Genomic DNA, 15,010 nt, shown 5'->3' with positions numbered 1-15,010 from the left:
CTGAGGAGGTGGCAGGAGTTTTGAGGAGGTGGGAAAAATTCTGAAGAGGTGGGAGGAATTCTGAATAGGTGAGAGGAGTTCTGACGAGGGAGGAGTAATTCTGAAGAGGTGGGAGGAGTTCTGAGGAGGGAGGAAGAATGCTGAGGAGGTGGGAGTTTTGAGGAGAAGGAATTCTGAGGAGTGGGGAGGAGTTCTGAGGAGTGGGGAGGCGTTCTGAGGGGGGAGGAGGAATCCTGAGGTAGGAGGAGTTCTGAGAAGGGAGGAGGAATCCTAAGGTGGGAGAAGTTCTGAGGAGTGCGGAGGAGTTCTGAGGAGGGAGGAGGAATTCTGAGGAGGTGGGAAGAGTTCTGAGGAGGGAGGAGGAATTCTGAGGTAGGAGGAGTTCTCAGGAGGGAGAAGGAATTCTGAGGAGGGAGGAGGAGTTATGAGGAGGGAGAAGGAATTCTGAGGAAGGAGGAGTTCTGATGAGGGGGAGGAGTTCTGAGTTGGGAGGAGTTTTGAGGAGGCAGAAGGAATTCTGAGAAGGTGAGAGGAATTCTGAGGAGGGAGGAGGAGTTCTGATGAGGGGGAGTTCTGAGGAGGTGGGAGGAATTCTGAGGCGGTGGGAGGAATTCTGAGGAGGTGGGAGGAATTCTGAGGAGGTGGAAGGAATTCTGAGGAGGTGGCAGAAGTTCTGAGGAGGGAGGAGGAGACAGGCATCCTAGGTCAAGCCAGAAAAAGGAGTGGTGAAATTGCTCCCTGATTTCTCCTTGGTGACTCTGAGGTTAGAGAGGAAGCTAAACTCAGAAGCCCACCTTATATACAGAAGATGGTCTGAGGTCTGTGGCATTCCAGGTCCTGCTCTCTCCCTAGGCCATCATTTCCGATCTGCAATGGACTTTGTATGTCAGCCATGAGAAACCAAGGCCATACCAGTTTTCTATTTGGTCCTCAAATGTACCAAACTCTTTCCTATCCCAGGGACCTTGCATATGTTGTCTTCTTTACCTGGAATATATGTTCTCCAAGCCTCTGTCTCTGAGACTCAGATGAAATGTTATTTCCTCAGACTGGCCCTTCCTGCCAACTCCACCCACCCCTCCCACCCTTAGTCTGCATTATGCCCCCTGGTATTTTCTCCCCCAGTTTCCCGTTCTTTCCCTTATCTCACTCTGAAGCTGTGGGCTCCTCTGATGAACACATACCCTCCACAGGGCAGGAATCCTGCTGTTTATCAATTTGGTACACACTGCTCCTTGCACACAGCAAGTGCACAAAAAGCATTTGTTAAATATGTATAGAAGCAATACCAGGCCGCAAGATGGTGGCCCTGCCTGTGATATAGTGGGAAGACAGATAAACATGTACTTAAGACCAGGGTCGGGTCCTCCCGGGACCAGGACTTTAGGAATGCTGGGATTAATTACCAAGGGGAGCGACGGAGACATTTGATATAGTTGGTTTTGTAGTAGTGGGAAGGCCGCTGAACAGCGGAGGGAAGGTGTGGGAGTTACGGAAAAAAGGAACTCTGGGTAATAGAATGCACTACTGCACTCCAACCTGGGTAACAGAGTTTGTGACCCGGTCACAATATACATATACACACACACATATGTATGTATACATATATTCCGACAGGGTCAAAAGCTGTTACCCAGGTTGGAGTGCCGTAGTGCACAATCATGGCTCACTGTAGCCTTGAACTCCTGGCTCAAGCCATCCTCCCACCACAGCCTCCAGAGTAGCTGGAACTATAGGCATACGCCACCATGCCTGGCTCATTTTGTATCTTTGTAGAGACAGAGTCCTACTACATTGCCTAGGCTGGTCTTGAACTCCTGGACTCAAGTGATCCTCTCGCCTCGGACTCTCAAAATGCGGGGATTACAGGCGTGAGCCGCTGCACCTGGCCTCGCATTGGTTTGCTGGATATATGAATCAAGCAAACCTTGACTGAGGGGACTGGGCTGTAGCCTGATAAGAGTAATCTCCATGTGTGTGTGGTGTGGCATATGTGGGGGCTGTGTGTGGTGTGTGGGTGTGGGGTGTATGCGTGGGGTGTGTGTGTATGTGGGGTGTATGTGTGGGGGGTGTGTGTGGGTGTGGTATGTATGTGTGGGGTGTGTATGTGGGGTGTGTATGTGGGGTGTGTGTGATGTGTGTGTGTGTGCAGTGCTTAACCTGGGGTCCACAGGTCAAGGGGATCCATGAGTAAAACTTTTCAATAGAATTGCTTTCCTCTGTAATCCTATATCCCTTTATTTTAGGTATTTAAAATCAACATTTTGAAGTCCATTTAAAAAACAAATGAACAGTATTTTGATGAGGGATCTATAGGCTTCACCAGATGACCAAAGGGGTTCACTGCACAATCAAAGTGAAGGGCCCCTGTGTACAGAACCCCAACACAGAGTAAAATAACCCCAAAGCCTCCATTCGGTGGCAGCATGCCTGTGCTGAAAGTCTGACTGGCTCTGGGAAGCAACCAGCGCCAGGCCCAGAGAGCATGGAAGACCAGTGGGCTGCTTCCCCGGCAGCATGTGCAAGGGAAACCCCTGTGAGCACCCCCTCTGCTGCCAAACCCAGCACTACAGCCACACGGCCGGGCAAGGGCATGAAGCAGGAGTCAAGACTAAGCAGCTAAAATAAGGGAAGGAGACGAGACTAGCAGAATTCCCAGCTTCTGGATTTCTGGTAGGCCCATGTGAAAGGCTCTGGCCATTAGAAACCAGTCTTGTTGGGCACACTCATTACCTTCTCATAATACTGGATGTTCTTGTCAGCCATCCCCATGAGTAGCTGCCGGAAGTCCTGCCTCTTGTTGTTCTGCCACCTCTCCATGTCAGCTTTCAAGTCAGCATTGAAACACTCCATCCGATCTTGACATTTCTCAACATCCGCTGGCACCTGGAAAAGGGAGGCACACATGGGTGCCCTGCACACAGAACTAGCATCTCTTGCCTTGAGCTCCTCTGAGCACACATTTGTCAAAGGCTAAAGCCCTACATTAAAATGCCATCAACACGCTCCGTCCTCTGGAGGCATTTATTTGGAAGCAAAGACTTGGGTTTTCGGGTCTAAGGAGGAGTTCTGAAAAGGGCTTTCCTAACCTGAATCTTCAAACCCATCCAAACACAACAGAGACTCATGGGGGACACCCCCATTTACACACAGGAAGAAGAAACACTGCAAGTCAGAGTCATATGTCTTTGGTTCCTTTTAGGATTTACTCATCCACACTTGAAAGTGTGTGCAGACTTTGCAAATACACAGCAGTATTTGCATTGCCCTGCTATTTTCCTGTGTCCCATATTAGAACTACAAAAGAGGTAGGTTTTCCCAGATCACATGAACTATTCCATTGCTGTGACACTTGATGATGCCTTTCCTCATTAATCAGAGAATTGCAATAAGACAACTACTGGCCAGCTGCCTCCTCTGAACCCCACATTATAAATAAACTGGAGGCTTGTTTATGTTTTTCCCAATAGCAGATATTTTAAAATGGAGAGTTAGAGAAGTCTGAGAAAATAGGAAGAAAGTTACTTATGCATGTCAAAAAAAAAAATGTGAAATTCAGGCTGGGTGCGGTGGCTCACGCCTGTAATCCCAGAACTTTGAGAGGCCAAGGTGGGCGGATCACAAGGTCAGGAGATCGAGACCATCCTGGCTAACACGGTGAAACCCTGTCTCTACTAAAAAATGCGAAAAAATTAGCCGGGGATGGTGGCGGGCACTGTAGTCCCAGCTACTCAGGAGGCTGAGGCAGGAGAATGGCGTGAACCTGGGAGGCAGAGCTTGCAGTGAGCTGAGATCGTGCCACTGCACTCCAGCCCGGGCGACAGAGCGAGACTCTGTCTCAACAACGACAACAAAAAAAATCTGAAATTCAAAGAAGAAATAAACAGCAGGCTATTTCAAGTTTTTCTTAAAGAGGTTTAAAAACTTTCTCAAAAGGGAACTATGTCACTTGAAATTTCACAACTTTCACTTTGCTTTGGTGAGTTTCACCTATCCTGTGCAGCTGGAGTGGGCCTTGCGGCTGCAGCACTTCCGAAAGCTGGCTTCTCTCTCCTAACTCAAGCACCCCACTGGGCCCTAATGGTGGCCAGGGAGCCAACATGCCCAAAGCTAGGTCAAACCCCCAATCTGCCAAATGTATCCCAACCACAAGTGAGGCCTTCCTTGTATGTTCGGTGCGGTGGGGCCCATGAACCAAACTGTCTCCAAGCCATGGCTCACCACTGGGAGTCCATTTCCATCGATCGGGGGGGTTTATACCCAGGCCTCATGGGCAAGGAGCTGACACAGAATGATGCCAATGAGAAAGACAGGCCTGAGGGAGCTGGACACCTTCAGGGTACTCAGCCATCTTCTCCACAGACCACATGGAGATGGCTGTAGAACACAGGAGCCGGGGAAGAGACAGCCAAGGCAAGCGAATTCGAATGTGCCTGACAGGGGAACTAGACATGGGTGAAACCGGGATGAGCTAGAGAGAAAGAGGTAACTGACACTTTAAGAAATTAAAAAGCAAGGAATTTTTCTGTTAAGACAGGGAAAGAGGCCTTCTTCAAAGTACGTACGCTTCTGGAAGAAGGAAAAAAAGTACTGGGCTGGGTGCAGTGGTTCATGCCTTCCAGCACTTTGGGAGGCCAAGGCAGAAGATCGCTGGAGGTCAGGAATTTGAGACCAGCTGGGGAAACATAGCAAGAACCCCATCTCTACAATAAGTAGGATGTGGTGGTGGTACTGTGTTGTCCAGGCTGGTCTCGAACTCCTGGCCTCCAGCAATCCTCCCACCTCAGTCTCCCAAAGCACTGGAATTACAGGTGTGAGCCACCGTACCAGGTCAGAGACTGACTTTTTCTTCTGATGCCATGATTTAAGTCTCTTTTGCCTCCTCCCAAGACCACCCATTACTATTGGTTACCTCAGGAAAAAGGGAAATAAAAACCAGAGTATCCCGGTCTTGCCTCTCCAGAGTCACTCCAGGAATCAGCCTCAATGGAAAGATGCCCAGCGAGCCAGCATCTCTGGCTGGCTTCACCTCCCACAGGCACAGGCCAGTTCCCTTACCTGTCTCCTGGCCACTGCTTATATTTGCATCGGGGTGAGGGTGCTTATGAGCAACTTCCTATTTGCTTAATGAAACTTCTGCTGTGGGGAGAAAATGGAAAGAAAGGCCTGGAAAGAGAACCTCACTGGGACACGTGGAGAAGAGGGCAGCCGGGGTCTCTGAATCAGAGGACTTTTTACAGAGGAAAGATTCCCAGGTTTAAAGATTCCCAGGTCTGTTCTGGAGATAGGAACTCTGACTGATCCACAAAAATTAGGGTCTAAACCACGGTTGTGGGTTTTATGACTGCCTGAGCCTCGGTCTGGGAAATATTTGGCTTCTCAGTTTCACAACACATTCTGTGCTTGGCACTGAGGAACACAAAAGTGCAAATCCTGTCTCCCGTAACCTACAGTCTAGTTAGGAAGAAACAGGAACATGCCTAGACACTGAGGTGAGATGTTGCAAGTGTCGTCGCTTCCCCTGGAGCCCCCGTGATAAGCATGCTGAGGAGGATGAAGAGGGAGGCCAACCTGGGAAGATCGGGCCTCATGGAGGAAACGGCACTGAGGCGGCTCCTTAAAGATGACAGATGTGAGATGTGTGACCACTCAGAAGGCACTCCAGAGTGGCAGTACACGCAAGGGACAGAGGAGAGAAGACACCGGGACCCACCGCAGGTATCATGCGCAGGCTGCAGGGCCCACGGCGGCATGGAGAGGGAACTGCAGCTCGCAAGATTGGCGGAGGGTGGCAGGGAATGAAGAGGCTGGGACTCGTCCCAAAGGCCTGGTTTCCTGAGGCCCAGTTAACTCATGCCCACTTCCGGAGAACAGAAAAAGCCCCACGCTTCTTCCGGCTGCAGTGGACAGCTCTGGGATCAAACTTCCAGAGCTTAGCTTGCACGCCCCGCCTGCCACTTACCAGGTGTGTGGCCTGGGACCTGGCCTCAGCTTCTCTGCCTGGCTAATAATATCCTCTGCCTCACAAGGTCGTCATGAGGTCAAACAGGCTAATATGTGTTAAGCGCTTTATGGAGTCCTAATTACGAAGGGGGAGTTGGGCTGGCAGGACCAAGGGAAAGCAAAAAGAGAAGGCAGATTAAGGTATACTTCTGCCTTTCTTCATGGTCCAGGACACATATCCTGCACAAATATTAGTAACACAATCTTCCTGCACCCAGCTATCACCAGACTCACAGTTAACAGAAAAATGCAAGTTTGCTCATTTAACCTTGGAGTTACCAGCACTACACAAAGCTCCCTTCAGTACACAGCACAAGCACCGTTCTATGAAATCCCCAGCAAGCCTTTGTTTCCTGGCAGTCAGCTCCCTTCTTGCTGATCTGCCTGTTGCACTCTTGCAATGTATTTTCCTACTTTCTCTAATAAATCTGTTTTTCTTTACCTACAACTGTCTTGGTAAATTCTTCTTATGCCCGCAACACTGGTTCCAGATAGTCATTGCACACCTGTGACACACTTGTGCCTGGCATATAGTAAGTGCTCAATAAACATTTGTTAGCTTATGTCAGTATTATCAATATTATAATGTGCTGTTGACAAAAGATAATCTATCCTTTGCATTGCTCCTCAAGCTTTATTTCATGTGTTATGAAAAAGGTTTTCATCTTCCAAATACAAACTATATTATTATATATTATGCCAAACATTATGCCACCCTTTGCCAGTGCTACCCCACCCTGAGATTTCATCAGACACCAGAGATGAATCATCTCCAAACTATATATTAGCATGAGATTGCACTGGGCACCCTGGAACCGGGGTGGTGGCTCTAACACCAGAAGGGAGAATATGGAGTAAACCAACCTGGTGGAGACAGGACTGACAGATTTGGCAATTGGCTGCCATGAGAAATAAAATAGAGGGAGTCAGAGAGAAGCCTGAAGTTTCTAGTCTGGATGACTAGGGTGGCCACCAAAGGCTCAGAATGAAGGACAGGTCCACAGCTCAGAGAAAGGAGGCAGCTGCAGCCAGGGGAAGAGTGACGCCTCCCTCCACAAAGCAGGGTGAGATACCAAGAAAATCAAACATAGCTCTTTTATAAAGGCTTATGGAAAAGAATACACAACCAAATTTTAAAATGAGCAAAGGACTTAAATATATCTCCAAAGAAGATAAACAGTCAGCTGGGCACAATGGCGCATGCCTATAATCCCAGCACTCTGGGAGGCTGAGGCAGGCAGATCACAAAGTCAAGAGATCGAGACCATCGGCCAACATGGTGAAACCTCGTCTCTACTAAAAATACAATAAAATTAGCTGGACGTGGTGGTGTGTGCCTGTAGTCCCAACTCCTTAGGAGGCTGAGGCAGGAGAATTGCTTGATTCAGGGAGGCGGAGGCTGCAATGAGCCAAGATTGTGTCACTGCACTCCAGACTGGCGACAGAGCGAGACTCCATCTCAAAAAAATAAAAATAAAGAAGATAAACAGTCAACAAGGACATGAAAAGATGCTCAACATCATAATCACTAGTGAAATTATAATCAAAGCCACAATGAGATAGCACCTCACACTCATCAGGATGGCTACTACCAAAAAAAAAAAAAAAAACCCAGAAAATAGGCCGGGTTCAGCAGCTCACACCTGTAATCCCAGCACTTTGGGAGGCCAAGGCGAGCAGATCACCTGAGGTCAGGAGTTTGAGACCAGCCTGGCTGGTCTCTGCAAGGCAGAGATTGCAGTCAGCCAAGATCATGCCACTGCACTCTAGCTTGGGTGACAGAGCAAGACTCTGTCTCAAAAAAATACGAGCACATAAATGTTGGTAAGAACACAGGGAAACTAGAACCCTTGTATGCTGTTGGTGGATTATAAAACAGTATAGCTGCTATGAAAAACAGTTTAAAATTTTAAATAGAACTACCATATGATCCTGCTGGATTCCACTTCTGAGTATATATCCAAAGAAATTGAAAGCAGGGTCTCAGAGACATTTGTATACACATGTTTATAGCAGCATTATTCATGGTAGCCCAAAGATGAAAGCAACACAGATGTCCACTGATGAACGGATAAACAAAATGTGGCATGTATATGTATGAGAGTGTGTGTGTGTGTGTGTGTGTGTGTGTGTGTGTGTGTCCCATATATATGGGATATTACTCAGCCTCAAAAATGAAGGAAATTCTAACACGTTACAACATGGATAAACGAAGGACATTACGCTGAGTGAAATAAGCCAGTCACAGGACAAATACTATATTATTCAAGATACGAGGTATCTAGAACGGTCAAAGTCATAGAGACATAAAGTAGAACAGGGGCTTCTAGGGGCTGGCAGGACAGGGAATGGAGAGTTGTTTAATGGGTTTCAGTTCTGCAAGATGAAAAGAGTTCCAGATATCGACTGCACAACAACGTAAATGTGCTTAACATGACTGAGCTGTACACTTTTAAATGGTTAAGATGGCAAATTTTATATTCTGTATATTTTACCACAATATAATCTTTTTTAAATATGTGGAGGGAAAGGTGGGGCCGAGGGAGGCAGGGCCCAAGGTTTGAACTCACAGAGAAGCCAGCATGTGTAGGGTTAATAAAGGACTCAGCAAAAGTCACTCGGAAAGGCGGGCACAGGAGGAGGAGCTGGTGAATCAGAGAGAATAGAGCTAGAGAAGCCTGGGGTGGTAGGAGTGAGAAGAGGATGGAGGGATTAAAAATAAGAAAATAAGAGGAACTGGGGTGAGCTGTCTGTGACCAGCTAGTGAAGTTCCCCAACGCGAAGAAGGGGAGTGCTGGCAACTCACACTCAGGCTCAGGCGTGTATTCCTCTCACCTTTGATTCTTTTTGGATAATGTCCTTGTAACAATCAATTCACTGACCAGTAACACTAAAGCATTCTTTTTATTTTTTTAAATTTTATTCATTTTTGAGACAGGTCTTGCTCTGTCACTCAGGCTGGAGTGCAGTGGCGCAATCACAGCTCACTGTAGCCTCAATCTCCCAAGCTCAAGCAATCCTTCTGCCCCAGCCTCCAGAGTGGCTGTAACTACAAATGCACACCATCACACCCAGCTAATATTTTTATTTGGAGTAGGAGCAAGGTCTTGCTGCTTTGCCCAGGCTGGTCTCGAACTCCTGAGCTCAAGCGATCTCCCGTCTTGGCCTCCCAGAGTGCTGAGATAATAACAGGTGTGGGCCACCACCCTAAGCATTTCTTCTCATCTCAATGTTTTAATTTTTGCGACTGAGGTATTGTTACGGTTGTGCTACCATGCGTCTGAAGGATGTTGAGATGGCACAGCACTGCTAATGGTTGGGTGTTGCTTATCATGACACCAAGGAAAAATATCACCAGATAAGACATCAAAAGACAAAAACTTATATAGAGGGGACAAAATTGCATTTTTCACATTGGTTCCCAATCTCTCATGATAATTTCCATTACAGAATACAGGTTGTTAGTGCAATGACAGAAGAGTCACGTAGATGGGACTGTGCATTTCTGTGTGCTAGGGAATGGCATAGTAACTTAAATTCACCAACATTCATTTAAAAATGTATTACTCAGTGAGCCAAGATCGAGCCACTGCACTCCAGCCTGGCAACAGAGCAAGATTACGTCTCAAAAAAAAAAAAAAAAAAAAAAGCATTACTGAGCTCCTTCCATGTGCCATGCATTTCCGGGCCCTAGAACAGAAATCTCAACCTAAGTCTCCTTCTTGGAGCTGGGTTGGAGATGTCACATTATCTGCTCTCATGATGACTGTAGGTTAGGAAAATCTCCAAACTACATAAGACAGATATAATCCCAAAGCGTCAGGGAGAGGAGAACTTGTGGCCACTGTGGGACAGGTTCCAGGACCAGTGACAGCCACACGCTGCTGGGTGAGCAGGGGACAGGGCTCCCTAACTGGCAATGTGTGAGTGGCAGCGAGATTGGTCCCCTGCCCTCTGGGAAGCCAGAGCCCCCAGGCTGGTCATCTCCAGCTTCCAGCAACTGTGTTTTCAGTGTCTATTTGAACTGTAAGGTGAAAACAGGTAAGAAAACACTGAGACAGGGTCAAGTTTGAAAAGCAGCCATGGAATTGGGCAAATAGAAAGTCACCGGCTCTCTGAATGAATGCTTTCTTTAATAATAGATAAAAACAAACTTCAGAGGATGGCCAGTGGGGAGTGAGGGAGGGAGAGGTGAGGGCATGAGATGAGGAGTAGAGAGGCAGACAGCAAGAGAGCCACGAGCTCCCCTGCACGATGACACAAGAGTGAAGCCCCAGGGAAGGCCACACGCACTCTCCCTACCTGCCTCGGGAAAGGCAGGGCGCCCCCTCAGGGAGCACAGCTGCTGGGGCCCGCGCCCTGGGGAAAGGCGTCAGCTTTGGTGCCAGATGCACCTGGGCCCCAAACCGGCTCCACCATTTGTTAACTTTGGCACTTAAGTTCCACGCTTCCCCTGACCCCGGGCCCCCATCTATCACATGGGGACCACCGCACTGGCAGAGGATGGCTGCGGTGGGACATAAGTCAGCTGCCGGGGTTGGGGGAGTTCCGCCTGCTCAGGCTGGAGGCACCTGGTCTTCTGCCCCACGCTGAGGGTCCTCACTTGCCAGAAGGGTCTGGAAACGACAGACACCAGGCCCCACTCTCTGGTCTGCGGAAGCTCCGTATGTAGAATTCTCCCTGCTACCAGTTTACAATTGGCATTCTCACTTCGCTACCTGTCACGTCTTTCCCATTCCAGAACATTCACCATCCTGGTGGTTCTAAGAGCTGTCCAAGGTCTACAGCCTTCAATAGGTTTGTCCAGAGAACCAATTTCCACTTTCCCTCTGCTCTTCTCTCAACCAGAGGAACACCTCTGTGCACCTTTCCACTCCCAGTCACCTCCACACGACACACCCACTCTTCCCACACCAATGTCCTACTCCCCTCCGTGCCCATGCCCCCGAAAACACCATACCCGCCCCCCTACACATGCCCACCATGCGACCTCCCTACACATCACGCGCCCTCCCTACACGTCACACACCCTCCCTACACGCCACACACACCCTCCATATGTGCCATGCGCCCTCCCCACACACATGCCATGTGCCCACCCCCCTCCACACCGACACCCCAGGTCCCCTCCACGTGGCCCATTTCTCCTCACCTGCACTCCAACACCACCCATTTAAACTTCTTCAGCTGGCACTGCACCCAGGATGAGGCTACCTGTGAGTCAGGGCCTAAAACAACACCCCGCTTTTTTTTTTTTTTTTTTTTTTTTTACCTTTTGAAGATAACTAGGAATTCTGTGAAGCCTTCTCCCTGGCATCCCTTCTTTGTTCTTTTTGGAGCTAGTTATACCGACTGTATTAGCACTGAAAAGAGTCCAACGTGGAAGACAGGAAAAGGCAAAAGCTCCCTCTCCGTTACCCTCACTGTCATTCGAGGGTGCAGATGCTCCCAGTCCCGTTTTAAATGCAGTTCTTCAGCTTCTCCTCATCTCCTGTAAGAGCTCTGATGCCCCCTACCTTCCACGGTGGGTTAGATTCTAAGGTGTGCACCAGGCTGTGGCCCAACAGGTCCAGCAGAAGGCAGCCAGCCCCTACTAAGTAAGTGCATGTTGCTTCTCCAACCTCACAATTAACATGGAGAAGGCCAAGTCTCTAAAGTTCCATCTGCCTGGGAATCACCACCTCAGTGTCTGCTGAGCTTTCTCCAGCCTTAGCCCAACCACAAAGCAAAACTTTGCATTCTCGGACACCACCATTATTCCCCAGCTCCAGAGGCCTCCACACCCTCTGCCGTTAGCATGCGCTCCTCCAGCCCAAGACGTTCTAGGACTCCCCTAAGAGGATCACCCCACTTTGAAATTTACAGGGAAGGTCGTGGAGACAGGTGAGGCCACTTCCTTCCCCTGGGTTACAAAAAAGTGATCAGATTTTGATGCCACTCCATGACTCCACAGAAATCAACTTTCCCTCGTTATCTGCAGCAAGTTTTTCAGGTTTCGGTTTCACCTGACAACGAGGTAAGCCCCCAGACTCCCTCGGATCTTCTGCTGGCCATGCCCATACCAGGGGCTCTCTCCTCCCCAGCACTCCTGAGACAGTCCCCTGAGCTACCTTGTTCCCACCATCAGTTCCCAACAGACCTGGCTGAAGCCCTGGGATAGAATCAGCCCTAACCCACTTCCGAATTCCCTGGCTTTTTAAAAAAAATTTCATCAACAGTAGCTCTGGCTTCATGAACTCACAACCCCATCAGGCAAAGCACAGCAAAAACCTTAAGTTGCTCATTTCCTTGGCATCCACCAAACCTCCTGATGGGCTGTCGGGGAGGACAGGTGTGTGGAGGGGTAGGGAGGCAGGGGAAGCTTGGGGACACAGGAAACAATGTCTAAAACCTTGTGGTCAGAAAAGGGACTTCTTAAAATATGTGACAGCAAACCCAGAAAACAAAGTTCTCCGCCCACACTCCTACTGCAGCCAGTGTGGACACGGGAGGCTCCTCCAAGGGAGCGTCTGTCATGACGTCACACACTACTTCTGACGTCAGACACTACGCCAAGCACTTTATGGCATCACGACAATCACGTGTGTCAGGCAACGGAGGCCCACAAAGGTTGAGAAGCAGATCCGGGCAAGCTGGGGCACAGCTGGGCTTTGAACCCAGGGCCCTCCGATTCTAAATCCTGTGCTTGAACCGTGCTGGACTTGGACAGGCTGCCAACTGCACCCTCCTCTGCCCACCAAGGCAGCTGCTGCCCCAGACCCAAAGGTGGCAAAGGATTTCTGCTGCCGCCACTGTTACTTTACACTCACTGGCACACCACCATGACAGTCCATTTTGTCTTTAAAAATAACAATTGCTAAATAAGTAGCAAAGTGAATGTGGCACGGCTCAACATCCCACCAGGAAGAGGGAAGGTGAAGACGGCCTGGCCAGTGTGCTAGGAGAACGCAGGTGTGTGTTCAGGACTGACTAGTCATTTTCATTGACGGGGAGGAAACTCTTAGCCTCTGGTAGAATTCCCGTGGCCAAGAGGATGAGCCATGTGGGTAAGTGGAGTCCGGGAAGGCGGAGAACAGCAGCAGACAAAGATTTCCACAGCACGGGGAGTTGACAGGAATCACCCAGACCCACAGGAATGTGAGGCCGGGAGCCCTGGCAGGCAGCTGTGGGGTATGAGGGCGCCAAAACCAGTGTCTCGCTCTGCTCGAGACTGCTCCAAGCCTGGCATGTGCTTCCAGCAGCCAGCAAGCCAGGCGCGCTTAAGACTTAACTCGGCCTATTATTTCGAAACTTCAGCTCCTGGCTTTGGAAAGGAATGTGTCCTGTATAGGGCTGAACATATTAAATGACAGTATCAGCCCCTGAGAAAGCCTATATTCAGTGCTGAGCTTGTACAGATGCTATTTACAGAACCACACACATGACGTCTTTAAGATGCAGAATCCTCGGTTTCCAAACTAGGCCAGTGGCAGAACTTGTTGGTTCTCCTTCCCTCCCTAGCCAGGAAAAGTGACTTCTATTTTTCCTTAAATATTTAACTGACACATAAAAGTATATACACTCCAGGCATATGACGTGATGATCTGATACATGTACACACTGTGTAGTGATGATCACAATCAAATTAATGAACACATCCATCACCACCCACACTGTGCATGGAATACCCAGGATTTTGCTCACCTTATAACTGAAAGTTTGTACCTTTTGACCATGATTCCCCCATCCTGAGTCCTGGCAATCACCGTTCCACTCTCTGTTTCTATGACTTCAACTTTGTTAGATTCCACATATAAGTGAGATCATGCAGTTGTCTGTTTTTCTGTGAATGACTCATATCTTTACATTTGCGGCCTAAATGCAAACTTCTAAAACATATTCAAACAAATCATCCTATGTCATCCCTTTAAATCCCTTCGTTGAAATGAAACTTTTAAAATATACACAAATAAATCATCCTAAGTCATCCCTTTAAATGAGACCGAGACATGGCTCAGCAGATGTTCCAGAATATCACAGGCCAGTTCAGGACTCGTCAGTGGAGCAGGCCACAGGCAGGCAGAGGGCAGTTGTGAGCACATGGCTGCGTTTCTGCTGTCACTTCCCTTATGAAAAACAAACAGGATGGAAGAAGAACAGCTGTGGCAGGAGGAACCAGAGGGAGGGTGCCAGCTGCATACGCTGGGCCAGTGACCACAGTTCCAATCCTCATCATCTGCCTTTCTGTAGATATATGCAGCCTTTACGCTCTGGTGTAAATCACTACCAGTGATGCTGGAACCAACACAACAACCATGCACAGGATGGAGAGTCACTCGGCATCAAAGAGGCTGGGCAATTTGTCCAGCTCCTTTGTGCCTCACTTCCTCACCCATGAAACGGGGAAAGAACAATGCCTTCCCTCTGGGACTCAGTGACCACTGCAGTGATCCTGTGATGCAATTAACATTAAAGACACTACACAAAGCCAAGGTGTATCATTTCTGAGGTGTGAGTTTCAAATTCCAAAGCTGGTTCCTTTCCAGGTATGTCTTGGCATGGCGGCGGCAGCAGGAACCACGGCAAAAGAGGAAAACCCCGCAGCTCTGATGTCAAACCATTTCCCTGAAATGCGGGTCCTTGCTATTATCTTACTAACCTTCCCCACCCTCACCCCCATCTTTGAAAACAAATACACCTTCCACTTACAAACCAAAAAGAGGCAGAGTGACGGAATGGTAGGTGGCAAGATTCTAAAGTCAAACGGCAGGGTGCCATCCTAGCTCTACCAGCGCTAGCTGTGTGACATTGGGCCTTGGTTTGCTCATCTCTCAAATGGGAATAATAAAGGTACCTAAACCTCATGGTTGTGGTATGGAATCAATGAGATTTTACACATACATGCACATATACACACACACAGGTGTCGCCTCGCTATCTGGTGGGGTGGGGTGGGGATTGGTTCCAGGACTTCTGAGACATCAAAATCTGTGAATGTTCAAGCCCTTTATATAAAATCATGTAGTGT

At 48.6% G+C, this 15,010-nt stretch overlaps 1 protein-coding gene across 1 annotated transcript in view; it reads right to left on the bottom strand.

Annotated features, from left to right (window-relative positions):
• SNX30 (sorting nexin family member 30) overlaps nucleotides 1–15,010 on the bottom strand; it is a 140,915-nt gene that overhangs the window by 8,003 nt on the left and 117,902 nt on the right. The window contains exon 8 of the mRNA XM_011941859.1: nucleotides 2,734–2,886. Coding sequence (XP_011797249.1) covers nucleotides 2,734–2,886 — 153 coding nt within the window. The remainder of the gene's footprint in view (nucleotides 1–2,733; nucleotides 2,887–15,010) is intronic.

This window comes from Colobus angolensis, unplaced genomic scaffold (genome assembly GCF_000951035.1).
Source record: "Colobus angolensis palliatus isolate OR3802 unplaced genomic scaffold, Cang.pa_1.0 Scaffold103, whole genome shotgun sequence".
NCBI lineage: Eukaryota > Metazoa > Chordata > Mammalia > Primates > Cercopithecidae > Colobus > Colobus angolensis.
The sequence above is the reverse complement of the archived record's forward strand: the minus strand, read 5'-3'. Positions and strand labels throughout refer to the sequence as shown.